The 27,826-nt window shown below is 37.2% G+C and overlaps 1 protein-coding gene across 3 annotated transcripts; it reads right to left on the bottom strand.

Moving 5' to 3' along the window:
- Window positions 1-959: 959 nt before the first annotated feature.
- Window positions 960-27,826, bottom strand: LOC139761619 (cytokine receptor-like factor 3). Of its 3 annotated transcripts, none has more exons than XM_071685882.1 (10): window positions 27,708-27,826; window positions 23,481-23,654; window positions 21,792-21,911; window positions 21,233-21,402; window positions 18,145-18,328; window positions 15,108-15,351; window positions 13,923-14,056; window positions 12,218-12,329; window positions 8,637-8,770; window positions 960-8,526 (listed from the first exon to the last, which is right to left on the bottom strand). In XM_071685882.1, the coding sequence occupies exons 2-10, from the start codon at window positions 23,652-23,654 to the stop codon at window positions 8,434-8,436; spliced, it is 1,365 nt and encodes a 454-aa protein (XP_071541983.1). In that variant the 5' UTR covers window positions 27,708-27,826; the 3' UTR covers window positions 960-8,433. The 3 variants fall into 3 exon arrangements, with proteins under 3 accessions (XP_071541983.1, XP_071541981.1, XP_071541984.1); XM_071685880.1 differs by lacking the exon at window positions 27,708-27,826 and adding an exon at window positions 27,449-27,557 and having other exon boundaries at window positions 8,289-8,526; XM_071685883.1 differs by lacking the exon at window positions 27,708-27,826 and adding an exon at window positions 27,020-27,156 and having other exon boundaries at window positions 8,289-8,526.

The following is a 27,826-nucleotide window of genomic DNA, read 5'->3' as shown; positions in this document are numbered from 1 at the left end:
AAGCTCCTCCATATTCATCTTTAATATGAGTTTTCAAGTACAGAATTCTTTCAGTGACTGATATAAAAGAGAGACATCACACCTGTAAAATTAATGCAGATGATTTGAAGAATTAGATCACACAACAAAGTAAGTCAAGATACAAAATTTTAGGACACAGACCATGTGGTATGAAAGATGCTTTACCCACCCTCTCCTATAATGCTGAAAATGGTGCAACCATACAAAAGGGATGGAAGAATGCAAAAGCAGCAGTTTCCACATTAAAACAATCCTAATGATATAAAAAAAAAGGAGGAAGACAACACTACATACAAACTGTGTTATTTTCTTTATATTCAAATTATGGCTATGGATAAATTTTGGTTAAGTTTTAGTTTCATTTCTAAAATAGACAGTCATTTACTATAAAAAATTCAATTGACACAAAATCTTTTCATCATAATAAGTACCTGAGCGTAAAAATGATTTCCATAATATACCTCAAGTATCATAAATACCAAACAGTTTTTTTTTCAAATCCACAGCAGCTTTTTTCAAATCCACAGCAGCCAAGACAAAACTTTTAGTGGAATGTCACTGTCAACGGTAAGAGCAACAGATGGAAGGAGGCAGTTGGAATATTACACAGGAGCATTAGGTAGAAACATTAGGTGGGAGTATTAGGTAAAAGTAATAGGTAGGAACATTAGGCATGAACACTACGTAGGGACCTCTGGAAACAGTTGCCACTGAAAAGTGAGGTACTAAAGGCTTAGAAGTGGCACTGAAATTCACCAGTTATGGAGACTCTTTTGCCTTGGTCACCCTTTTGAGCAGATGGTCATCAGAGACACAGACAGATGGATAGAATGTCACTGTCTGGTCTCTATGTACTAATCTATCAACCAGTGGATTTACAGCACAAGGCAATACATTAAGAGTAAAGAGCAACAAGCAGGGATCAGAAACCACATATATCAATGGTTAGTTTAAATATATATTTTTTTTACATAAAAATTTAGTCCTTTATAATGTATATGGTATCATAAAAATTATTAATAAATCAATTTTTGAAACTAAAGGAATGATGTCTCTATGATACCTCTCTGAGGACAATGTTTCAATTTAAAAAAAGTTTCTCTATACTATCAACATTATATACGTGACACACAACATTATACTAATGCAAACAAAATATCATATATAAACTTAAGACAATTGAGCATTCTAATAAAATACCTGACAAAGTTCACATGTAACCTTTACAACACATGACTGCAAGGCGAAGGTGATGTATATACTCTTTATAGTTTTAGCATTTGAAATTGAAGATTTCTTTATATTTTCCCTTCTGAATCACAAGGGGACAACAGTATGCTATAATCTGAATATTGGTAGAGATTGTTTACATAATATTGAAATACACATCTGTTGGGAGCCTGAAATCAAGGTACAGAATTAACTCGTTTAGAAAAGTTTTACTCTTGGCACTAAAAAAACATCATACACATTCAGTGTCTTGATGGTGTTCCTTGACATGCGTACATGCTTGATACAAAATGGACAAGAATTTTACTTCAATAACAGGCAAAGAGATCAATGTAAATCTAATTACAAATCCCATAGTGCAATTTTTCTCAACTGTTTGATCTGCATCAATGTCTACAATGTTATTTGCTACATATGAAGCATGGAACGGCATGCAGAATCTTATTCATATTCATTTGTTTCCTTTACAACTCATAGCATGAAAATCATGACCACAGAAGAGAAGCTATTATATTTTGCAGCCTTTAAAAGCACCAAAAAACTGAATGGCACTAATCCATGAGAACATCCAAGGATATCGCACTTAAGGCTGGGAATCAATTTGAAAGTGCATATAATTGGCAGAGTAAAATCAAAATCTTTAAGCAGTGTGAGAGAATAAATCCAAAGGTGACATCTGGTATGAGGTTCTTACATCAGAGACCTTTCAAAAATACTAATGAATACATGAAAGTTACAGCATATAATCTTAGTTATGCAACCACTGTATCACTGTCAATGTGCACTGGTGTTCAGGAACATGAACTTGGAAAATCATTGTTAACAGACATTTGCAAAGGTTCTGCTCATTCTGTTATATGCCTAAAATCATATGCAATTTGACAGGATATCAACATATGCTAAACAATGAAATCTCAAGTTCACACCATGGTACTTCACCAAAAACAAAATCTGATAAAGACAACCCATCAAAAGATTGCAACATATCATATATAGATCTTTTGAAATGGATTGAAAAATGAAAAATTAAGTAGCACTATCTTATTTTCCACAAAATACAGTCAATGACATCCAACATATGCAGAACAATATTGAATAGTTTTAGTCAGATACAGTAGTAAAAGACCATTACAACTTGAAGACCATTTTCATGGGGCTTTTACAGCTTCAAGGTTGCATTCCATATAGGTGCAAGGAATTGATGGACTTCTTTGGAGTGAGAAGGTCCTCAACAAGACTGTACTCTTTTTGGCCCAATAATGATGACAAAGCCTTGCAGAAGGTAACTTCTCACTCAAGGTGTAACCACTTGCAGGTGGAGTCCGGTAAATTGTTGAAATGTATATAACAAGATGACTAAATAATAATGGCAGAAATGATGGAATACTATAAATCAGTCCAAGAATTTTTATTTTTCCCTAAATCTCTGTTATTCATCAACTTCAAGCGAATTTCCCATGGAAGGTAGCCACAGAAATGCAAGTCAATGACTCATCTTTTTTTTGGCACGATATGATGATTGACAAATCTACTCTGAGTCCAGAAAGACTTCTTTCTTCTTTAGTATCCTCATCATATTTCAATAACAACCCTGTGTATCCCTGTCTGGGGCAAGGTGAATGAAAGACTCAAAACGAGCTCACATATGATAGCTACCTATAAACTCCTCTGACTACACTTTATTGTCTGACTCTGCCACTGGTGAGAAGGAGGGCCCAGGTGGTAGTTATATTGGCCCCTCCCACTGCCCCAGCTAAATCAAGGAACTGAGCATTAACCCAAATACAACAAATCCGAGATCATCCCAGTTTCTCAGAAACACAAATCATGAACCCCGCAACTGTCTGATACATAGATTCAAGAGATCTAAGGTGAGACAAAAAAAAAGGTGGAAGGGATAGATTACACAACTGGTTCAAAATGAAAACAATGACAAAGAAAACTATTTCACATAACAGAGATTTTCTTTCTGCATTGCACACCCTGTTCTATCTGTTGCCCTAATGTGGAATGGAAAGTCAAGGCAAGTCAAAGACAATATTACAGATCCTTATTATAGAGTTCTGTTACAAAAAACAGCAAATGATATAACTAAACAATACTGAGAACTTATCTGCCTTGATTTTAAACTTTTTTGTACTTGAAAGCTGAATGGCTAGTATGTGGATAAAAATATGATTTACTGTTACTGAGAGAAGAAAAGCATTAAAGTAACCAAACTTGCTTGCTATCTGCTACTATGTAAGTAAGATAATGTCCAGAAGAGATGACTGAGCCTTTAAGGAAGAAAGATCCTCATCTGACTCTTTCCGATGTTCTTCTTTTGGAAAGAAATTCAGGGGGGAGGATTTCCACTCCCTCACTAAATATATAGACTCCTAGACTCCATCCACTTAATATTATATTGCAAGTGGAGAGTCACCTTTTGTGGGCTGTATCAATGTCAGCTGACAGAAGAGAGAACAGTCTTGTCAAAAGACTTCCCACTTCAAAGGAAGCCATCCTGTCCTTTTCATGGAGTGTAGTGCAGTCCCGGGGTTATAGCCCCTGGATTTCTTCCTGGAAGGGGTCCTGTGGTCGAATGATACCTTCTTCTTCAAGAAAACAATAAACTTAAGAAAAATATTAAAAATATATCTCCCAGTGTTGTTCATTGAGGAATAGGCAAAGCCTTGAAGAAATCTTTAGAGGCCATGCACACTGAAATGGAAGAATCAACCAATGGAAGAGCAGGGTTTGTCAACTGGTCTAGGACTGCAGCTGAGGTAGCCAATACAGAAGAATTCCAGAAGAGGGAGAGCACAGTTTGACCCAACATGACTCAGGTTGGCCTGAGCTTATATAAGCATGCTGTCTTTTTAATTCTGTCAGTTCCCTGATGAAGACTGTCGTCGAAACGTTGGAATAAAATTTCAGTTCCAGGACAATGTTTCCATTCGCCTCCCCTCCAATCTACATTCATCAAGATGGACTCCACCCATATATCAATATCATTACTATCATTAGTATCATACAACCACAGGACCCCTTTCATAGAGATCCAGGAGTTATAAACCCAGGACTCCTTATCAGGAGCTCCCACAGCTTCAAAGCTGCATCACACACAGCAAAAGGGATGGGATGCCCTCATTTGAATCAAGAAGTTATCTGAAAGGAATTAACTTTCTTCTGTCAACTGACATTGATATAGCACCATGAAAGGTGACTCTTCACTTACAGTATAACTAACACCCTAGCTAACCTGCCTCTTTGCACAGATAAACCTAATAAAATTGCTTTTATTCACATTTACTCTAAACTTTCTTGTTTCATACACCCTTCCAAACTCAGACATCAAATTCTGCAGTTTTTCATTCAAATCTGCCACCAGCACCATGTCATCAGCAAACAATAACTGACTCACCACCCAAGCCCCCCCCCAACACACACACACACACATATGAGAGACTGCAGGCTCTCCAAAACCCTTACAATCACCTCCCTTACCATACCCATCCATGAACACAATAAACAGCCTGGTGATAACACATAACCCCCTTGCAAGGCCACCTTCTCATACAACAATTCACTTCCCTATTCCTACTCACATACTTTACAACTTGCCCTCCTCTATTCCTACACTTTACTGTCCTGATGAAAACTCTTCACTGCCTCTAACAGCTTTCCTCCAACACCTTCCACAGATAATATCTATCAAGCCTAACTGAATCCTTCTGTTTCTCTTAAGTATTTCTCATACACATCTTTCAAAACAAACTCCTGATCCACACACCATCTGGAGTTAACTTATCATGGAGACTCTTAGCTGTGGCCACCCTCTTGAGGAAGTCCCTGAAGGGAACGGGTGTCAGAAACATATATAGATGGATAGCTTAAACCTTTGAAAAATGTCTCATTAAATTTCATATGAAAGTATATAATATCTGTTCATCTCATAAAACTTCTGACCTGAAATCTTCTTTAGTTTACTCACTACCTGTAAATAGGTAGGATAATGCAAGACACAAAAAGACTTACAATTTTGGCCTTTAAACTTCTTCCCTTAAACAGATTCATTTGTAACTGAAATCTCCCACAAATCCTTTCCACCAACTAGATCATTCATTCTCTTACTAAAACTTCAAATCTTTGCCAGTATGGACTGTGACACCCAGCTGTGCATTATCATCATTACTCTGATTCATCACGAAACTGAGTACCTGTAATACCTCTAAGCAATTACATAGCCTTAATATAATTCCCTGATTATTCAAGCATGTTTTATTATACCTTTTCTTATTCTCGTGATTGGTAGCCTAGACTATAGTTATGCTTGCACTTATGATTAACATAAAATCATGCTCCTTAATAACTCTATGGTCTACAGAAATTTCATGATCCTCAGTATAATAAAGAGGTTATTCATCAGTTAACCTATGATTTATCAAGATACACTTTTCAGGATCTTAATGCACAGCTAATGCAGAAAACGTTTACCATAATCATAAGCTTCATAAAAAACGACTATGATGTTAGATCACTAATTTGGTTCTTTAAAGTATTGAAAGTTGAGCTTGCAAATACTAATGTTGCACTTAAAAACTATAAGATCCCTAATTAAACTACACACCTTTAACAACTTAATAGATATCTATCTATGCCATCATTTATCTTTGAAAGATGCGATCAAATTTCCTCATGCTTCTAAGTTTAACTGAGTAACATGAAAAGTCCTACGCATTTTGTGAAACCTTATTGGTCAGCAAATTCAAGAACTTTGAGAGCTTTCTCAGCATCCTGGGCTATTTGAGAAGCCTGAATTGCAGATACTTGATCTCCAGGCTACCTGGGCCTAGGTTCCCAGAACCTACAAAGAAGTGAACCGTAATACTTAACTGGTATGAAAACCAAAGTACCTGAGGAGATTCTTATTTGTTTCAATTAAATATTAGTCTATACATGAGTCACAACACTTGTGATAGATCAATGATTTTGTATGCAGATCTTCACAATCACGGACATCTGCACAATCACTGTAGAAACACTTATCTATCTATCTATCTATCGATATTTCTAACACCTGTTCCCAGCTGGAACTCTGTCATGGGGGTGGCCACAGCAACAGTCTGCATAACTAGTGAACTCCAATGCCGTATCTTAGCCTTTAGCACCTTACCCTTAACAGGCCACAGGCAAAAAGCAAATCTAGTGCAGCATTTGCAGAGGCTCCTATGACTACATTAACTTCATAAAAACTGCACAAATATGCAACCCTCTGCAAAGACATTTCAACTAAAGGCAACAGGGCCTATCTAACTGTGAGTGAACTGATGCCAGTCACTGTGTCTAAGCTAAACTGACACGACTTTGCTTTGTTGTCAATGAGTTGTTGCTCATGTGGGAGCAAGTTAGTTAATGGATACCAACATTTGCATCTAAGCTATGCTGACTTAACTTTGCTTTGTTGTCAATGGGTTATTGCTCATTTGGGATTACGTTCTGCAATAAATAAATGCTCAAGTCATTTGCTTCCTCCAGCCAGACATTAGGAAGGGTTACAAAAGGCAACATTTAAAATATAACAGGCAAAATATAAATGCAAGAGTCTGATGCAATGTTATAATTCTACACAGCTCAGCAGTGCTCAAAACATTTGCTGGTGAGCTTTGTAGGAATGCTTCAAACATATACTAATGAAATGTGATCTTACATGAACTGAAGCACTTGCTTTCTGCCTGTACTTATGAAATTAAAATGAATCTGATGCTAACTGATGAAGTTTTGGCCTTATAGGAAAGATATACATACATATCATTATTCTTTATTATACTTAGTCGCTGCCTTCCGCGTTAGCGAGGTAGCGCAAAGAAACAGACAAAAGAAATGGCGCAACCCACCTACATACACATGTATATACATAAACGCCCACACAAGCACATATACATACCTATACATTTCAACATATACATACATATACATGCACAGACATATACACATATACACATGTACATATTCATACTTGCTGCCTTCATCAATTCCCTCCACCACCCCGCCACACATGAAATGGCACCCCCCTCCCCTGCGTGTACACGAGGTAGCGGTAGGAGAAGACAAGAAAGGCCACATTCATTCACATACAGTCTCTGGCTGAAATGTGTAATGCACCAAAACCACAGCTCCCTTTCCACTTCTAGGCCCCACAAAACTTTCCATGGTTTATCCCAGATGCTTCCCATGCCCTGGTTAAATCCATTGACAGCAGGTCGACCCCGGAATACCATATAGTTCTAATTCATTCTATTCCTTGCATGCCTTTCACCCTCCTGTATGTTCAGGCCCCCATTGCTCAAAATCTTTTTCACTCCAACCTTCCACCTCCGATTTGGTCTCCCACTTCTCCTAGTTCCCTCCACCTCTGACACATATATCTTCATTGTAAATCTTTCCTTACTCATTTTCTCTATGTGACCAAACCATTTCAACACACCCTCTTCTGTTCTCAACCACGCTTGTTTTATTACCACACATCTCTCTTACCCTTTCATTATTTAATCAAACCACCTCACACATATCGTCCTCAAACATTCTATTTCCAACACATCCATCCTCCTCCGCACAACCCTATCTATAGCCCATGCCTTGCAACCATATCACATTGTTGGAACCACTATTCCTTCAAACATACCCAATTCTGCTCTCCGAGATAAGTTCTCACCTTCCACACATTCTTCAATGCTCCCAGAACCTTTGCCCCCTCCCCCACCCTGGATTTATAAAAAAGTATTTTTCATCTTCAGATCAAACTATAATAATCCAATAATAACTATGTATAGGTCACTGCAGGCACATGAGATTCTGTATATAACTTTCATATTTTTTAACTATATATCTATAAAATTGCCCAAAGACCCTTTTCTCAGGAGCTCCAGCAGCTCCAAGGCTGCATAACTTCCAGTAGTAGGGAAATGATGAACTAATTAAGAGCAACAAGTTTTTTGACGAAACTGAACTCCCGATGATAAAGATTTGCCAAAGATGACGTCTCACTCATGGTGTAATCTCGTGCAGGCGGAATCCAGAAACATCATGTACGTATATATATATATCATGTATATATATATCATAAACATTATAGCATTTGAGAATCATATAAACGTTAATGAATATGGTTAAGATGTGGCACTTTTAAAAGAATGCTGTCTACTAATGGACACTTATTTTCCATCGTGGTTCACCAAATGTGGCAACAAAATGCAAACCATCATGTGCATTTGGAACACCCCACTCATAGGTTACCTGAAACATATTTTCAAAACTGCTAATATCATACCAAATAAGCTTTTACAGTATATGTAATTCATTATTTCAATATCATGAACAATAAACACTAAAATTTAATTACCTACCTGTTTTTCTTGACTTTCAATATAAACTCTGAGTTTTGTTGATGAAACTTTTTCTACAGCAAAGCTGACCTGTGACTTGTCTTGAATAGCCGGCAATCGAGTTACACGACTGATACCATCCAGAAACACACAACCTACAAAATTCGGTAAAGCTTTTTAATAACCACTCATATATGTGCATAGTTTCTTTCTCCTGCCCCTGGATCCCCCTTTCAGATGTATATACATGTACATGTATTTTTTTCCATGTATATTCACCATTTCCAGCTTTAGCAAGGTAGCGTTAAGAACAGAGGACTGAGCCTTAGAGAGAAAATCCTCACTTGGCCTCCTCTGTTCCCTCTTTTGGAAAAGTAAAAAGTGGAGGGGAGGATTTCCAGCCCCCCCCACTTCCTCCCCTTTGAGTTGCCTTCTACAACACGCAGGGAATACATGGGAAGCATTCTATTACTACACATCTTTCACTCTATCACTTCTTACTCAATCAACCCTCCTCACACTGCATACTGACTACAAGCATTTAATTTCCAACATATTCACATTTTTTCCATAATCTTTAACCTATGAGCCACAGCTTGCACCTATAAAACATGGCTGAGACAGTTATACTATCCAGCATTATCAATGCTCTCAGAGACAATGACCTTGCTTTCCACACACTAGTCAATCACCCAGATGCTTACCCACCACACCACTCCATAGCATACTTCAGCACCCACGGTTTCATCCAATGCCACTTCCACTTCTAGGTATCTGAAACATTCCACATCTTCCAGGTTTTCCATTGAAACTGACACTCAAACCAATGTGTCTTTCTCCTGTACTTTTATTCACATAAACTCTTAACTTTCTTCTCTCACATGCTCTCCCAAACTTGGACATCTGCTTTTTCAATTTCATAAGACTGCCACCAAAGCTGTATTGTCAGCCCACTCTAACAACCGACTGCAAACTGGCCCCCCCTCTCCAACAACCTCACCAATTCAAAAAATCAGTCATGGTGACCTCATATGCTCTTGCTGTTGACCCACCTTCAGCAAGTACCAGTTACCCTCTTTCCTTCTATTTGCAAACATGCCTTACTCTCTTGAAAGATACCCCTTATTGCTTCCAGTTGCTCTCCTGTCACACTACACATCCATAGCTCCTTCCATAAAGTATCTCTATCAACCTTATCATACACTTTCTGCAGATCATACAAATCTTTCTGCCTCTTTGGAGTAAATACCTGATCTACATATCCTCTACCACTCCCGATATAATGTTCGACCTAGTCTGTTGCTATGTGCATTCTACCACCCTCTCAATCACCTCTCTCCCATGGAACATACAATGTACACTCAACAAACTTACACCTCTAGAATTTGAACATTCAATTCTATTCCCCTTGCCTTTACATGATGGCACTATACAGGCACTCCAGAAATCCTGACAGCTCACCATGAGCTATACATACACTGAAAGTCCCAACAAACCAGTCAACACCACAAAAATCCTCCCTCTTAAGAAATCTAACTGCAGTCCCATCCACTACAACAACTTTGCCACAATTAATCTTATGCAAGGCTTTCACCACCTCTTCTCTTTTCATCAAACAATTTACAACTCATTTTGCCACAACTCTCTCACCTCCAACCCAAAACTTATCACGTCATCCTATCACTGAACACACTTAACAATCCTTCAATATTTCTGCTTAATACCATTTACCTGTTGCCCCACTCACCAGTGTTTCCATTTTTATAATTCTTTCAAACTACTAACCCCCTTACACAACATCTTTTTTCTCAAAGTTTGCACATACTTGCTCACACCAATTTTCATTCACCCTCTTTTACAGCCCCTGCACCTTCTTGACTTGCTGATTTCTCTTGTACATCTCCCAATCACCTGCACTACCTCTCTGCAAATAATTGCCATACACCTCTCATGCCTCTTTTCTCTTTCACTTGCAACTTAACTTCCTCATCCTACCTCTCACTACCCTCTCTTGCCTGTCCACCTCCCACATCTGCCTGTCATATACTTCTTTTCACGTGCCAGCATTGCTTCCCTAGATAACTCCCATTCCTCATCCATTCACCTGGCTTCATTTGCTCTCATCTTCTGCTTATCTACACTCAATCTCTCTTGATATAACTTCACACAAGCCTCTTTCCCAACCTCACTCACTTTCATTCCCCTCTTCTCACCTATATCATTTCAAAACATTTCAGCAGTATTTCAGACAAATATTCTTCAAAGTCTAAAACTAATCCTCACATCCTCTACCACTCTTGAAGTCAAATTACTCCTTCCAAATCAAATGCTATCATTGTCTAAATCATCTCTTCAGGTATACTCAACAGACACATACATCTGTAGTTTGATAATTAATTTTTGCCCCCCTTGATCCTTTACTAAGGTAATATGCCTGCATTATGTCCATCTTCTAGCACCTCAATTAAGGCCATACAAATGGCATCCTATGCAAGGCTTTTGTAACCTCCTCTCTTTTTACCTTGACATTCACCATGATTCTCTCACTCCTCATGCTACCTTGTCCTGAACACACCACGTCTGACTCAGTCACCTGACCAATATTCACTTCTCTTCCTCAAATCTTTGCCAATAACCATTTTCCGATCTTCTCTCCTCAGTGATTCTCCCAACTGCTCTCTTACTCTACTAACACTGTTCACCTCCCTGCATTTTTCTATTATCTCAACATTTCTTTATCATTTTCTCACCTTATCACTCATTTGCCCTCTTTTAGCTCCTGTTGCTTTCTCTTGTACTCCTCTCCTGTAAGTACTAACCATATACCTTCCTATTCTCTCTTAGTACCAACTTAATTTCATTATTCCACAACTAACAACCTTCTTCCATACTTCAACATCCCAACTTCCGTATTTCACACTCCCGCCCCACCCACCATTTAAACACTAGAGCAAAAAATTCCTTCCACTCCCAAATTATCTTTTAAACTTTCACCATGTGCCACTCTTCATTCCTTCTTTCTCAGTATCTCAGTACACACAGGCCTCTTTTCCAAATTCATTCACTTTCATCACTTTCCTCACACATAATTTCCTCTCTCCTTAACCCACCATAAAACGATTAAGCATTCCTCTTACTGCCTAAGTGAACTGACATCTAAAGACCTCCCATTTCATGCCTGTCTATCAGTACAAAGTCTAATAATGCCAAATGGCCCCCAACTCCACTTAACCTAAATGTACTTATGTATACATATGTTTTAACCCAATCCTCTCTCTGCACACAACTTAAGTTTTTCTCCAGTCTCATTTCCACCTGGGATCCTATGTTCCCCTAGCCATACTCTCAATTGTCACATCATCCACTCTTGCATTCACATCTCTTAAAACCGAGATTCAGTTCCTTATATCAAAACAGCAAAAGCTCTCACTCAATTATTTTCAAAAGAATTTTGAAAAATACAATTTCTTGAAAACAACCATCAGTTAATAGTACAAACTGTATAAAAAATTGAAAATTGCTGTTAATTTACTCATATGAAATTATTCCAATTCATTACTTTCAATACATAAGGGAAAATCAGAAAGATTATGGATGCCTACCTTGTGCACTAAGGAAGAGTGTGCCAGGCAAAAGGAGCTGTTCTGGCCCAGTCACAGGTTGGCAGCACAGACCAAGTCCCTCATCACTACAACCTACACCTCCACTCACAACCTGCCATTATTGCAATACTATCAATGATGATACTACCAACAAGTCAGTTTTGGGCTAGGTAAACTTCAAAACACTGACAAATTGTATTAAAAAAAAAGTCTGCTATCATGCATAGTTAGTCATTAATTATGTAAAACCTACATCTCTTTTACAGGGCTCCTGTAGCTTCAAGGCTGCTCAGCAAACAGTAACCAGGAAGAATATACTCCTTTAGACTGAGAAGGTTTTGATTGAGATTGTACACCATTTCTTCCAAAGTCAGCAATGCAACAATGCACAATGTAACTTTTCACAGCATAATCACATGCAGGCAATGTTCAATAACACAACCTAGTCACTAAAACTGTTTAATAAAATAAAGACAATAATACCTAGAAACATACCTACTACACCCAAATAACTATGACTCATGCCCCCAATCACAGATAAATTCAAAGTAATGATAAAGATATCCCATCCACCATAGTTTCACCTAGTTTGTGACAAATATGCAAGTTGAAAGCTAATATGAACTGAACACAGAAGAGCCAACAAAATGCACTAGCATAAGAAAACAGCAACTGCATGATTATGAATAGAAGTCCCCTTTGCCAAAATTTATGTATTAGTCACAACTCAAACACAACTTTCATATTTCACAAAGCTTAAATCACATGCTTAATCAAACAAAATAATATGATTATAAGGAAGGGTTGGCAGTTATTTATTACAACAGCAAATCCATTCATCACTTGAAAATAAGAGTTCCTTTCATCACTTGGCAATCAAGCCAGTTATCAAGCCCTATCTGCAAGATACATCACCCTGCCAGTTTACGAAACTGGTGAGCACACATTGCAAGGAGTTTGCCCAAAACATATCATTAAATTAACTTAGGAATACTGTGTGGGAAAAATGCATATTTCATGTACACTCATGATATACACAAAACTACACCTTCTGGCTTAAATGATTTTACAGTACACAATCAAATCTTATGTGAGAAAAATTTCTTGCTATAGTAAAACAGTGTTTGAACTTGGGAGACATTCCTATGACCTGTTATGGCAATGGGTAGCACACTATAAATGATAATTACATCAAAAAGTCAGTAATACCAGAAATGCACAACAAAAAAGGCACAGCTGGATGAGAGTAATACTACTGATGTGACAAAATAGATCAATAACTGTTGTTCAATGCACTAGCAAGCCAATCAAAATTCTTGATTTTTTTATCTTTATCATTCCAGTTTCTGAAATAGGCTGCTTGATTCATCAACATAAGTGAAGTAACACAAGGAGATAGACAATACCACCAGTTTACAAAGATTTAAAAGGCTATTTGATGGCAAAAAAAAAATCAAGAGATGGTAACCACAAGTGCAGAACTCTCTCCAAGGACTGCACAAATGCAAGACTGCATACAGGTGAATAAATGTTGAGGCAACTTGTGACGGGGCCTTTCTGTAACAAGATATCTTCCCACCTAATGTTTCAGCCAATCAAAGCCTGGATAGGAATTGTGATTACCAGTGTCTAAACCTTGATATCACACCTTGAAAATTATTTGGTCTTAAACTAATGAGAGTTTCACATCATCTGTAAACATTACCTTAAACAATACAGAAGAACCTGATTTCAACAGGGGTCCATCTGAGTGGAGGACTTCCAAGTCACTCGTTTTTTTGGAAGCCAGACGTCCATCATCTGCTATACTCCATCCTGAGGAATGTCCTTTCTTCCATCCTGTACAAGTATACAAATAATGTACATACAACAGGATAAAAAGTCAATTCTTCATGATCATCATGTAAAAGTAACAAGATGAATACATAACATGCATATTATCCTTAAAGTTATAGGCTGCAGCATCGCGGTTTGTAAAAGGATGACTACATCCTTTCTGCCCTCGGAAAGTTTCCACAAGATCTGGTCTACATATCTTCATTTCATGGGTGAAAGGATAAATGAAAAAAAAAAAAAAAGTGTGAAGCCATAATATCTCCCTGTCATTGAAGATGAGAGGAAAAAATAAGCCAAATATTCAAAAGGAATGTTGGAATATGGCATGAAATTCTCAAATATAGATATATATCAAGCAGTATTAATTTTTTTTTTTTAGTATATATTTCTTCATCACCAACTACACACTTAAAATTCAACTTTGAAAAATAAAAAGATATGCAGAGTGAAAGAGTCATGGAGAATGGTTTGGTAAAAAGAGATGTAACTGAAAGCTTTGCGTAATATAATGTGTAGCAAAGTGGCTGGAATAAATGGGACTGCAGCTGAATTTCTCAAGAAAGGGGTGATAATGTTGTTGATTGGTTAGTCAGGATTTTCAAGGTAAAGTGCATAAGGACTAGTGCAAGGTGGGGGGACAAAAGTGAATGCTTGAATTACGGAAGTATAGGTCCATTGAGTACACTAGTTAAATTGTATGAGAGTGGTGATCAAGAGGGTGGTGGCATACACAGAGCATCAGACTATATTTTGCAATGAAATTCCTTCAAAATGAGGCCACATCAATAAAAATCTACCATTTTTGTCAATCTTACAGCCATTTATTTTCTTAAAGCTTTAATACTTGTTTCTCAACACTTTAATTTGGAAGACTCATCACTGTCATTCTTAACATCTGATTAGTAAAGGCAATAGTCATTAGGTGACTTTACCAGTCCAAGGAGACAAGAGAACATCTAAAATCTTTCATAAAATATCAAAAGAACTATATCCCATATGAGTTAAATCATCCTCAAACAAGACCAGTCAGCAACAACAGAGATGTAAAACTTACTGAAATGGGGGATGTTTGTTACAGCTGACTGAACTAGGCTCCAGGGCCCAAAGGTGCTGGAACCTTCCCTTCTTGATGCAACTCTTAATAGGTACGACTCTCCAGCTTTGAGGTCACGAAGCAAGAAGGAATAGTCAGGTCCTACATACTTTGTGTAAAATACTGCAGTGTGGTGATCATTAGCTCCAGAATTACTACACTCAAAACAAAACTCCAACCCATCATCAGATACATCTTCATCTACCTGAAATTAGTTGCAAAATAGGTTAAATCAAGTCAAACACTTTTAAAGAAATATCAACTTGCTGAGTGATTAAAACTGGTTGTTTCTATTTTTAGGAGTCAACAACAATATGCATTTACAAGATGATGATAGTATCTATTTCTTCATCACCAACTACACACTTAAAATTTTTGTCAGTTTCACAAAATATGTGTTACACGAAGCTTCCTTAAAGTATGCCTCAGAAAATTTAAGCTTTTTAGCATTTTCTTCCAAACCTAAATCAACAGCAATACCCACATTTTGTCTGTCAAAATTTGGCACACTTAGTGCGAAATTTCCACCATCAACCCAAACAAAGGCCTGCCTGCAAATGACCCATGCAAGACCCTAACCCACACACCAATCCCCCTCGTCAACTTCACTCTTACTCCATTTCCTCTCATTTCATTCTGTTCTGATCTGCATTTACCAGATTATGGCTTTCCTCATCAACGTTTACAACAAATAATACTCTGATTATTTTCCTGGAGGCAGTGATATTTAGGTTGGAGGCATAGGTAATGCAAGATGTGACAGTAATCAATGAATCATCAATAAGCCTTTACCCAAACAATACCCATATATGGCATGTGACAAAAAGCAACTAGTACAATTGGCATGCAAACTAAATAATGCTGGTGGGTGGTTCAAGATACGTCCACAAACAACAGCTTCCATACAAAGACTCTCAGCACATACTATGGGAGTCATCAAATTACAAATCTCAACATTTATAGGTAAATATCCAGCTCTCTCTCTGGAGGAACCATTTCAGTAGTCCTTGATGAAGCAACTTTTCCCTCTTATGATATCACCAGTAATGTCCCTCAGGGTTCTGTCTGATAATCTACTGTATTTTCTCTGTAAATGATCTTCAAGTAGCAACCTCTTTTACTCCTATGATGATGATTCAACTTTACACACTTCAACTCTCTCTCTCTCTCTCTCTCTCTCATGTGGTAAGCGCTTTGTGCTAGCCCTACCATTACAGTTTAATCTACTCATAGGTACTTGATGACAGGTGCTACCTCTTTCTTTTTTAAGTTAGCAAGATGGCACAGGCAAATCAATTCCCTAATCACAACCATCTTGTTAATGCTATGAATACCATATTTTCTGTTATGTAAGATGCACCACCATCTAGATGCACCCCTATTTGAGTAGGAAATACCTAGGTAAAAAATTATTGATTTCTCACTTTCTCATCAATGTCCATATAGCCTAGTCAGCTTTACACCTAAAAGTACCTTAGATAAACAGTTCCATTATGGTTTTCTTCCTAAATGAACATTTACCATGGAACTGGAAGTTTTCATTCATTTTAGCAGGGGCTTCATGAAAATACATCAGTAAAACTTACATATTATCAATGAAGTGGGACAGACAATATGCAGTTTTGATAGCAGTGATAGCATTCATTTTCTACACCTCTGAACACATACTCTGGCAGCAACTATGCAGCAAAACATCTACTGGTATTGGAGACTGACATTTTTTCCCATGCTTTCTATCATAAAAGAACAATGCTAATAAGCTAGACATTGTTATTAATTTCAACAAGGGTTTCAAAACATCTAAATGCTAAAATCTCACACAGTAGCAGATGAATGGAAAGGTCACAGCTGTTATACTATATCAAACACCACATAAGATTACTGCTTCCAAACTTGATCACTATTTCCCATGTTAGCTTTTTTCACAAAAGAAAAATGCCATTAAGCAAGGGTTTTCAGACAAATTAATGCTAATAAGGGGACCTCAATGCAACTATCACCAAGTGGAAAATACACCACAAGAATCAACATGTGAGAGACCTTGGGCTTGATACTATGCCTAACTTGTTTATCAACAGAGTTTCACATGATGACAACTTTGAAAGAGAAGTTTTCTGCCACCAAACATTAGATAAACTTTTTAAAACATGTAGTAGACCAAAACTGGATTAGGCCTCTCAAGTATTGTCATCACACCTAAAAAAGCACAAAGACATAGCTGAGAGGGGTCCAGAGAAAGGTAACTTACTATGGTATCCAAGAGTGCTGAGCTACAATAAGAGGTTGAAAACAATATACCTGTCCGCAATGGAGGAGAGGAGAGAGGCCTGATTAAATCTTCAAGTTTCTAAATCAGTTAGATGATTTGAAATACCAGAGTACCAGATGCTATGAAAAGAAGTTAAGTAAGAAGCTTGCAGGAAATGACATGAAGAAACACTATTTCATCATAAAGATGATGGATGGTTGGAACAGATTAAACAATGACGATGAATGCTAGCTGGTTAGTGGTACATGCCTAAGTGATAATGTGGTTAGTATTGCTGCCTATTAATCCACTGACCTGGGTTCAATTCATGGAATGGGCAGATGGCACACAGTTCACCCAGCTGTTCATCTTTCCTCTGGTTAGCAGATAAATGGTTATCTAATTCAGCTGGGGTAAATCACCAAAGTTGTGACAGACCCAGCCAACCAACAGTTTGTACCTCTGTTTAAGTCTATGTCTTATGTCTATGTCTAGGGACATGACCCTCATTAACAAGTAGGTAAGCTTACTAAGGCTTGGTACTTTTATCTATATATGAGGGCAAAGAAAGTTCAAGAGATGGAGCACTACATGTGTGAAAATCTCTGCCCATACTTCATATGGATAACTACACAGATTCATAATAACATATACCATTCCCCATGGAAGTGCAATCTGTTAACCTAAGCTTAATTTTGGGACCATGTGTTTTTTCTTAAAACTTATAAATACATATAAAAGAATACTGACCTCTTCCCATGATACAAGAAGAGCACCTGGTTGTTCTACTATGTTAGTAATCTGCACTGGACCCATCCTTGAGACCCGGCCAGCTTGGTCAATCAAATCTTGCATTTCTTCAATCATCGATGGGTCACTGGGAAAATCAACACTAACACTTGGTACAGCACATAAAGCTGGCACCTCTGGCAAACTGTGGAAAGGAAAATAAGGGTGCAAAACTTGAATGATATAGCAAAAGTATCTTGCAAATACAACATAACGGTGAAATACTATGTTAAATAATATAATATTACAATACATAAACTAAATGCAACAGTGTCATCACTAATGGCCCCCTCATAACGTTCAGTGTACTTTAAGGTTGCTTTAAATATCTCTGTACTGCAAACATGCTGACTATGATCTACTGACACAAGCATAATAGGTGTTTCCAGAGCCTATCTGCGAGTGATTACATCATGAATAAAACGTTATCTTCAGCAAGGTTGTATCATCATCAGTAGAAAAAACAGAATATAGTTTCATAAAGGGATTTCTCACTCTAAAGGAGCCATAATTTCCCTGCCTCTGCTTGAAATGCAGACTTAAAGCAGTAGGAACTCTTTAAAATGAGTCCTGGGATTGTATATCAAATCTAATGAGAAATAACATGATGATATGGGGATCATGAGTGCAATATCTTAAAATGTGTTAAAAGCTGTATCAAATAAAGGTGCCAGAAACCCAGATTTCTGTACAATAAAGAAAAAAATCCTCAGAAATTGTTTTCTATGTGTATCTGACAAAGAATATGGTGCCAGGCTATTGGTGATCAATATGTGAGTAAAAGTATGGTCCTAGCTGGATAGGAGCACATGGCCCAGTAGTGGGCTTACAGTTTTGCAAAATAAACTTTATGGTGGAGCCATGAGGGTGGGTAGAGATACTTTCCAGTGAATAGCATTGCAGCATACTCTGGTGGTAAGCAACACTTGCACAAACTATTATTGCAATCCCTCCACTGGATAAATAGTTATAAAGTAGACATGAAAAATACCACAACCCTGTTGTGACCTTCACATTGAGGTATAGCTGTGGGGGCAAGTTATAACATTGTCTGGTAGTGAGTAATACCTACACAAAGTAATATCTTAATCCCTATCTAAGTTTATGAGTTCAAAAGTGGTTATGAATATACCATAACCTCTGCTCTGACCTGAACTTGAAATATGGCCCAGGAAGTGAGTCAAGGTACAATGTCTGGTGGGTGGTAAGACTTGCACAAAGTACCATCCCAATCCTTATTCTGGTTCTAAAGTTAATGAGTGGAAACGAAAAATACAGTTCTATGACCCCTGCTGTGAACACAATAAACCCAGCAGTCACCTTGACCTTGAAGGTATAGCCCTGAGAATGGATCATGACACATTTTCTGGTGAAGGGTAATACATGTGCAAATGAGCATCTAAATACCCTTTCTGGTCCTAAAGTAAGGGGAGGGGATGTGAAAAATGCCATGACCTTTGCAGGGGACACTATGACCCCAACTAAGACACTGACCTTAAAGGTACAGCTTTCAACATGGGTCATAACACATCATCAGTCGATAAGTAATATCTGAATAAATGTATCGTTCCAATCCCTCAACTAGTTCAAAAGTTAAGTAGCAGACATGTAAAATATCAAGACCCTGAAGGTGAGTAAACTATTGTCCCAATCCTCTCCCTAGTTCACAAGATGTGGAGTGGACAATAGTGAGACAATCAAATGAACTTAAGGACAAATGGACACAAGTACACATGCAAGTACACTGACAAACATAAATACATAAATCTATAAAATCCTTTAACAAGCTTAAATAAGAAAGTATATAGGCTGGCAATAAGGAATACATCATATATCAAAACCATGCTTGAACTTCTGCCTGTACTGGTGACATCTAACACAAAACCTTTTTCTCTGATGTTCACAATTAACATGAACACAAATGTCAAGAAAATACAGGGTGAGAAGGTGGAGGAGGGAAATAAGGAAGAGCAGAAGAAGCGAAAAGAAAAGGAAAAAGAGGAGCATGGGGAAGGAGAAAAAAAAAACAGTAAGAAGAGAAATCTGAATGGGAAAGAAAAATAACAGAAAACCTAGTGGCCTGTAATGAGGTTATCTCCTGGAAGGTTTCTATAGTTTGTTAGACACAAAATATTGTTTTTATTTACTAACTGTAACTAAAAGGTTCCTATACATTTGTTAGAAACAAAATTTTGGTTCTACCTATTAACTGTAAACGATTTGCTTAAAATATGGTCATTCTGAACACAAGAACGAGGCTGAGAAGTGTGCATGGGATAAAATGATCTGGATCAAAGCAGGCTGCTAGTGGGATTAACAAGGGTACATGAAATGGTCTAGATAAACTATGGAATGGTTTATTGGGCTTGGCTGTGGATATTACACTCTGGTTTCAGTAAATTTTACATGTCAACTAGAGGGAGGATGCATGAAAATGAGGCCACTGTTTGTTATTGTCACTACTTAACTAAAGCACGAAATGCAATCTGGTATACATGAAAAAAATATACTATTTTTTCATAATACTTGATTGCCAGTCTTGAGAAAAGAAACTGAGTGTAATGAATAGGTAAGAAGTAATTTCATAAGTGAGGAAGTCCATGGTTCACTTTAACATACAAGACACTGGCTGAAAATATGAGAGGCTGCTTGAGAAATGTGTATTCCTGATATACACCACTGAAATAGGAATGGAGAAGTGATACTATAAGATTTGCTAATCATCAGAATCATCTACCTGTGTAATACTGTTATAGAGTCCATTAATTAATCTAATTTGTTCAATCCATTTTCCAACTCAGAACACTTCTCATTCTCACTAGAGTCTATTGAGTCTAAGTTTTTGGTATCCAGCACAGAAAGAGTACTGGTTGTATATGAAAATATTACACAAAATTCTAATCATGTACAGCCACATGCTCTGCCATATTACAGAGAAGGGAGCATACATGTAAGTCATTATACAACATTTCTAATTAACAAAAGCTTATTGGAAATGTTTGAACATTTTTGTAATAAATCTTTTTTAAAATAAATCAATTTGGCACACCTGGTCATAGCTGCTGCTTCCTCCTGGAATCTAATAACAGTGTCTTTGGCTAAGACACCCCCGTGTTTTTGGAGTCGTTTACCCTGCTCTACTCTTTCAGCAGTTTCTTTAACTCGGGAATCAAGTACACAGCCACACTGCTCTAAGGGACCCAGAGCCTCTTCCTCAACCTATTTCAAGGGAAAAGCACATGTAAACATCTTAAAGAATCCATTCCACTAACAAGTGGCGGCATTCCTGCAGTAACCAGTCCAATACACATGTTATGGAGAGCATTCAACCTTGATTATGTCATACAGTGTATCAGAAAAGCATCATGTCTTATGCCTCTGAGAAGAAAAGGATCAGGAAGAGCATCAGACGAAGTAAATTCAGACATATTGGGGCATTCTAATTCTGGTAAATGTGGTGCTGATATGACCATAGCTGTATCAGATCCAGAGCAAGTTCATGTTAAGTGTTATTTCTACATTATCATTTTACTACCATAAAGTATCTTAAGCCACCAATCTTTGTCTTTTTGCAAATAACTGCTGATATACATATTCATTAGTCTTACCTGCTGCACTTCATCTAAGAGTTTTTTGCGCCTTGTATCTACTGCTTCACTCACAGCAGCAATGAAACTTTCAAAAACTTTGTTGATTGTTGCTTTTGTCTCAGATGCACTATCTGTCACCTGGAAAGATATACTAGACAATAAAAACAAGTAATAGTAAAAACATTTATGTCATACACACTTTAATCAGGAGGGGGATTAGTTGCTTCATAAAGAAGCTGTCTCGTAACTTATAAAATGGCTGAGTTCAAGATTTGTAAATCCATCTCCAAGCAAAAGGAATTTTCAAATTCACATGATGTTTCTGCATAATAACAGTAGAGACGAGTGGAATGAAGATGAGGCTGTGGTGAAAACAGGAGTAAATGGAAGATGAGGGAGCAGCAAAGATGTAAGTGGTAAGGTTAAAATCAATGGCCACTTACATCAAAAGTATAATGACAATGAGAGTAGTGAAGATAGGTGTGTAAAGATGATTGTCTTTGACCTGAACTGTAAGATTTAGGTCAATAGCCAACTCATTCTGTGAGCATGGTCTCTGACATGACCCTTGTAGGTCTGGTCAAAAGGATATAAGGGTCAGAAAAAAGGCCCATGTTGAAGATGTACTGAAGATGTGGGTTCAGAGCAGATGGTCTTTTCCCTTACACATAAAGCTTAAGTCAAAGACAAATGGTGTCAAAGGTGTAGCAGATGTAGTATTGCAAAGATGAAGTAGCAGAGTAGCCTTTGACTTGACTTCTATAATTCCGGTCAAAGGCAAGTAGTGTCAAAGGTGTAGTGAAGGATTGTCCTGACCCCCTAAAATGATCCAAACTAGATCCAAGGCCAGCCAAAAAGTCAGTAACCCATTATATGAGTAACCTGTCAGCCCTACCTGACTGATAACTTGTTTCTGCATATCACTGGTCGTGGCACAATATAGTGATCACTATTTTACCTTAGCACAAATTGAAAGGGCTGGCTGGGTCCCAGGGACATCTTTGATCAATATCAAGTGATTGGAACCTACCCCACTCATTCTGACAGCTCCTAGACCTGGTTCTCTCTCTGTTCACTTCTGAAACATTTGTGGTCTCAAATCTAACCCTTTCCCTGTACAACATTATCTGTCCACTTCCTCCCTTGATATTTTCTCTAAAACCCAAGTGTTTAACACTACTTTCCATCTTACACTATCAGATCCCTGACTTTAATTGCAACTATTTTTTCTGCTCTTAAGTTTGTTACTGTAATATAAACACTCCCATTACTCAACTTGTGCATCATGAGTCTCCAAACTTTGATGCCTGCTGGCTAAAAATTTCTCAAACCTCTTTGCTTTTGTTTTTCATGCATTCCCCTTCTCCCAATTTGTCCAACTAAGAATACTCTTTCAACAGTTGGTCTTATGGCCATGAAGTACTGCTCTGCTTATATCAAAATGCTGAAATCCTCTAAGCACAGGAATTCAATGTAAAGTGGATCTTAAGGATTAGTTAACTACCCAAGATGATCCAGGCCTTAAAATGATTAGGACTCATCTACCCCCACATAAAATACTAGTCTATAAATATATATAATTATTTCTATATTTCATAAAAGGATCTCAAACTAAAAAGCTTTAAATTTGACAGATATTATGCCTCTATATACTAAATTTTTCTCAATTTCAAACATCCTTACTACAACAAGCACGTCTATAATTACCTGTTTCTTTGCAAGTGTGAGCTGGTCACACAGTTGCAGCAGATGATCTTGGTGCTGTTCCAGAGTGGCAATTGTATCCACAAGGTCATGCGAAATTTGTGTCTGCACATGTCTGCGATACTCCTTTCGTAGTCGCTCACTAGCACTACTCGGTTTTTCTTCACACTCTGACATCTGACGATTTACAAAGTTATCTTTTCTTTTTAAAGAACTTCAAACAAAACATTATTCCCTCATTCTACATGAGAGCCATCAACAAATCGCTCATAACTTTTAGTGAGCTTAAATTCCACATAATAAATAAGGATAGCCATCGTTCTTCAAAGCTTTTTACTCATCATTTCAAATTAAACAAATTCTACTTCCTCATACTGTACTAAACTGATTCACCATTATACAAGAATCTTTAATATATCATTGAAGCATGTTTGTCACTCTGTGTTACCAAATTCAATTAGAATCTGAAAGTGAGATTCTTTCCCTAGAAAACTATACAATAACACTGAACATTACACAGAAATATATCAAATGCAACAAGACATGGTAGCCAAGTATTTTCTGCAGTAAACTTTTTGATAATGTTTTACTCTAATAATGCCATGTTAATAAGAGCAGAATCTATGGAAATTCTTGTAAAATGCTAGAGTGTAAATCCTCCCAAAAAAATCAATTAGTGCTGTTTTACTAACAAATTTTTTATCAAGGCAAAATCATAAGGTATCCATATTAGACAACTATATTTCTCAAAAACATCAGATAGCAGCAGTGAGAAAAATTAGAATAAAATGTCTATCAACGACACTTGTGAGATGGCATAAACTTCCTCAAGTATATGCGAGTTCTTGCTTAATATACTAGAAATGATGAATAAATTTCAAAGGGCACAATAAGAAATTTAAGAACCAGATTGCAAGGGAAGCTATGCAGCACTGTGTTTCCTGCTGATAACCAAATGTCAAAATCATCAAATATTATCAAATACAAAATATATTTTTCCATACAATATAACACTATGCATACTTATAACTACGAAGAAACTGTGAAGAGCAGGAAATAATGGAGGTGCTGGATTTACAGAGACAGTAAGGAGCCATGCATTGTGAACACACACTCATTAAAAACATCACGTAAAAAAATATTATACATCAATATATATATACTCTTTATCCCTGGGGATAGGGGAGAAAGAATACTTCCCACGTATTCCCTGCGTGTCGTAGAAGGCGACTAAAAGGGAAGGGAGCGGGGGGCTGGAAATCCTCCCCTCTCGTTTTTTTTATTTTTCCAAAGAAAGAACAGAGAAGGGGGCCAGATGGGAATATTCTCTCAAAGGCCCAGTCCTCTGTTCTTAATGCTACCTCGCTAACGCGGGAAATGGCGAATAGTATGAAAGAAAAAATATATATACTCTTATTATATCATCATTACACAAGCATAACAATACATAACACAGACTGCATACCTTTGGCATTAGAATATCCATAAAGTACCAAAATAATAACAAAAACTAAGTAAAAAGAGAAAAATGAGATAAATCACTAAGTGGGTGGTGGCCAACAATTAGCTTGGTAACTGTTTGTGTATGATTCAACCAGCCACTGTATTGGGGCAGCACCTTACTGAGCCCTAGCACCATTTCCTGGCTGGGATAGGGTATGCTAACTAGAGGCATAAAAACTGCTTTTTGACATCTGTGGAATTTAGGCATACTTCATGGAGGTATGTTATTTGTCATAATTAGCAACCAAAGGATTAATGTCAAAGATGGGATGAAAAGTGGATGAAACACTTAGAAATCACACGAACCAATGAAAAGCTCACTCAACTCTCCACAGCAAACAAAATTCAAATCAATTTTTAATGTCAATCCTGATATAGACATAACCATGATCAAGCACTGTGTAATTGTCAAAAAATATAAAAACACTTAAGACACAAGGGAGCTGGTAGCATTGCTGCCAATCCTCTCCAGAAGCAACCATTCCATGTGCTCCCCACCAGAAGGCCATATTTTTTTTTTATATTTCTACTACAAATCATGCCATTTGGGGAAGTTAGGCAGGTTTTTTTATACAATTCTCGTTTAGGGGTACCACAGAAACAACATGAATTTAGATAAAATACATACCAATGATCAGTATTGATTTTATTTCACAACGCTAAATATGGAAGCATGTTGGGTTATAATGAAGATGAAAAATTTTGAAATATCTAAAAAACATCTAACCTTTAAAAGCCACCTTTTATACATCATATCAAGTGAAACCTTAATTTAGGCACTTTACCACCTGGCACTTTGTTGACATGGAATATAACGCTTTAAATGATGAACTAAAAGAATATAAAGTTCAGTATTTTTTCATTTCTACTAATGTTCTACAATTCGTTTTGATACTTAACCTGAAATGTCCAATCTTCTATTGAACAATAATATTTACATCTGTGGTGTCATGTGTTAAGAGGTCTCAACTTGACAAAATATAAATTAAGGAACATTTAGGCATGAGCATTAGGTAATAGTCAAGAGGAACATTGGATACAAAACTCTGCAAATGCTGCGCTTAAGTCGTCCTCTTCCAATGGTCTGTTAAGGGTGAAGCACTAAAAGCTAAGAAGCTGCAAAGGAGTTCACTAGTTATGGAGACTCTATTGCCATGGCCAACAACCTTGAGGGAGTTCCAACTGGAACAGGCATCAGAAATATAGATATACAGGTAGACAGAAATATGTTATGATACCATTAAAAGGTATCTTTTTATTATTAATCAGATGTTAAAATAATGCACTGACTGATAATTATTAATAATTCATATACAGTTCATTCTATGTTCTCTTGCCAAAAACCTTTGGTGAACAATCACGTACAGTGTCACTAGACGAGTTTGGAACTATATTTTGCTCTGCACGACCAGTATAAATTGTTTATGTTCCTTTTTGAACATCAATTTTTTACAAACACATAAACCTGGTCCCAATGCCAATCTCGGATTGATTTTAACAGATGGGGTCAGCACAGTTCCCTATGAAAAAGAGCTTTTGTTAATAAGACACTGATTATCACCTGGTTTCCACGTTGTTACATTATTGTTAGGGATGCCTACACTAACCTTATCATTCCCCACCACAAATGATCACATTATATGAAACTGACACCAAACATCCTACAAAATTTAGTCCCATTAGAAAATGAGTTTACATAATATATCTAAGCAATTTAGGTTTAATAACTGACTATAAAATAAGTGTAAATCAACTGTACTAACTAAAAGACTCTATTAATATGTATTTCAAGAAAATCCATTCTTCATTTCTGTGGTGCCCCTAAACCTTCATCAGGTTTTCCAAAGTTCTGATTTATAGATGTGTTTTAATCACTGTTACATTAATCCCGTCATTTTCCCTAATCTTCATAGCCTTCCCCACTTTGAAGACAAAGAATGAATAAAAATCTTCAAATCACACCGTAAGTAATGTACTGATCCCAATTTTACCCAATTTCGTGATGTACTGATAGTGACAGGAGTAAATTGATACTTTACCTTTTTTTTAGGGTGCCAACACAAATCCACTATACTAAATATCCTCCTCGTAATCGTACTTGTATGAGATCGAGTGAACTTTGACAGTGACTCGTCACACTGGTTAGTGTCACAACAACACACCTACTTATACCCTGTATTTACCAAAGGTCAAAAAACAGGTGGCTTATATAGTGAGCCTTGCGAATGTAAACTGATATATCAAATTGATGTCTTAAAAATCTACATATATGCTGCCACTAGTGAAGATCATTGCTATCCACTCTGTTCCATGGAAACGCCAGCTGATTACCTACTACACAGTAACTCGTCACCTTATAAAACCTGTCACCCCTGAGGAATATGTTAACAGTTTATCCTTTTCCCCATACGATGATGACTTATACCATTACTCACTACATACTAACTCATTTTAATAGTATCACTTACTACAGCGTCACACGCTCCCGCTCCTTATGAGTGTAATATTCAAACTAATTCCTGGACAATTGCCCTCCACGGACAGCCATCGGCACGACGTTCATCAGGTGAGATGATCTTCAAAATAAAGATCCAGACAAGACTTTACCTTTAACATGACGTTCATCATTTACCTCGTCTACTTAGGTTATAGGTTGATTCACCAAAGTTCTTTTTACTGTCACCCCCGTACTTAAGTTCATCAGCGAATAATTTGTTAATTATTTACCTTCAGCAGTGTTTACAGTTGCCACCGGAGCACATCCGGCAGAGATAAGGTCATGGGTCGCCTCAACTGAAGGCCTTCCTAATTGAAATGTATGGGAAATAATGAGTGAAGAAAGTGAA

Source organism: Panulirus ornatus, chromosome 41 (genome assembly GCF_036320965.1).
Source record: "Panulirus ornatus isolate Po-2019 chromosome 41, ASM3632096v1, whole genome shotgun sequence".
Taxonomy (NCBI): Eukaryota; Metazoa; Arthropoda; class Malacostraca; order Decapoda; family Palinuridae; genus Panulirus; species Panulirus ornatus.
This window is presented reverse-complemented; position numbering and strand designations above follow the sequence as displayed.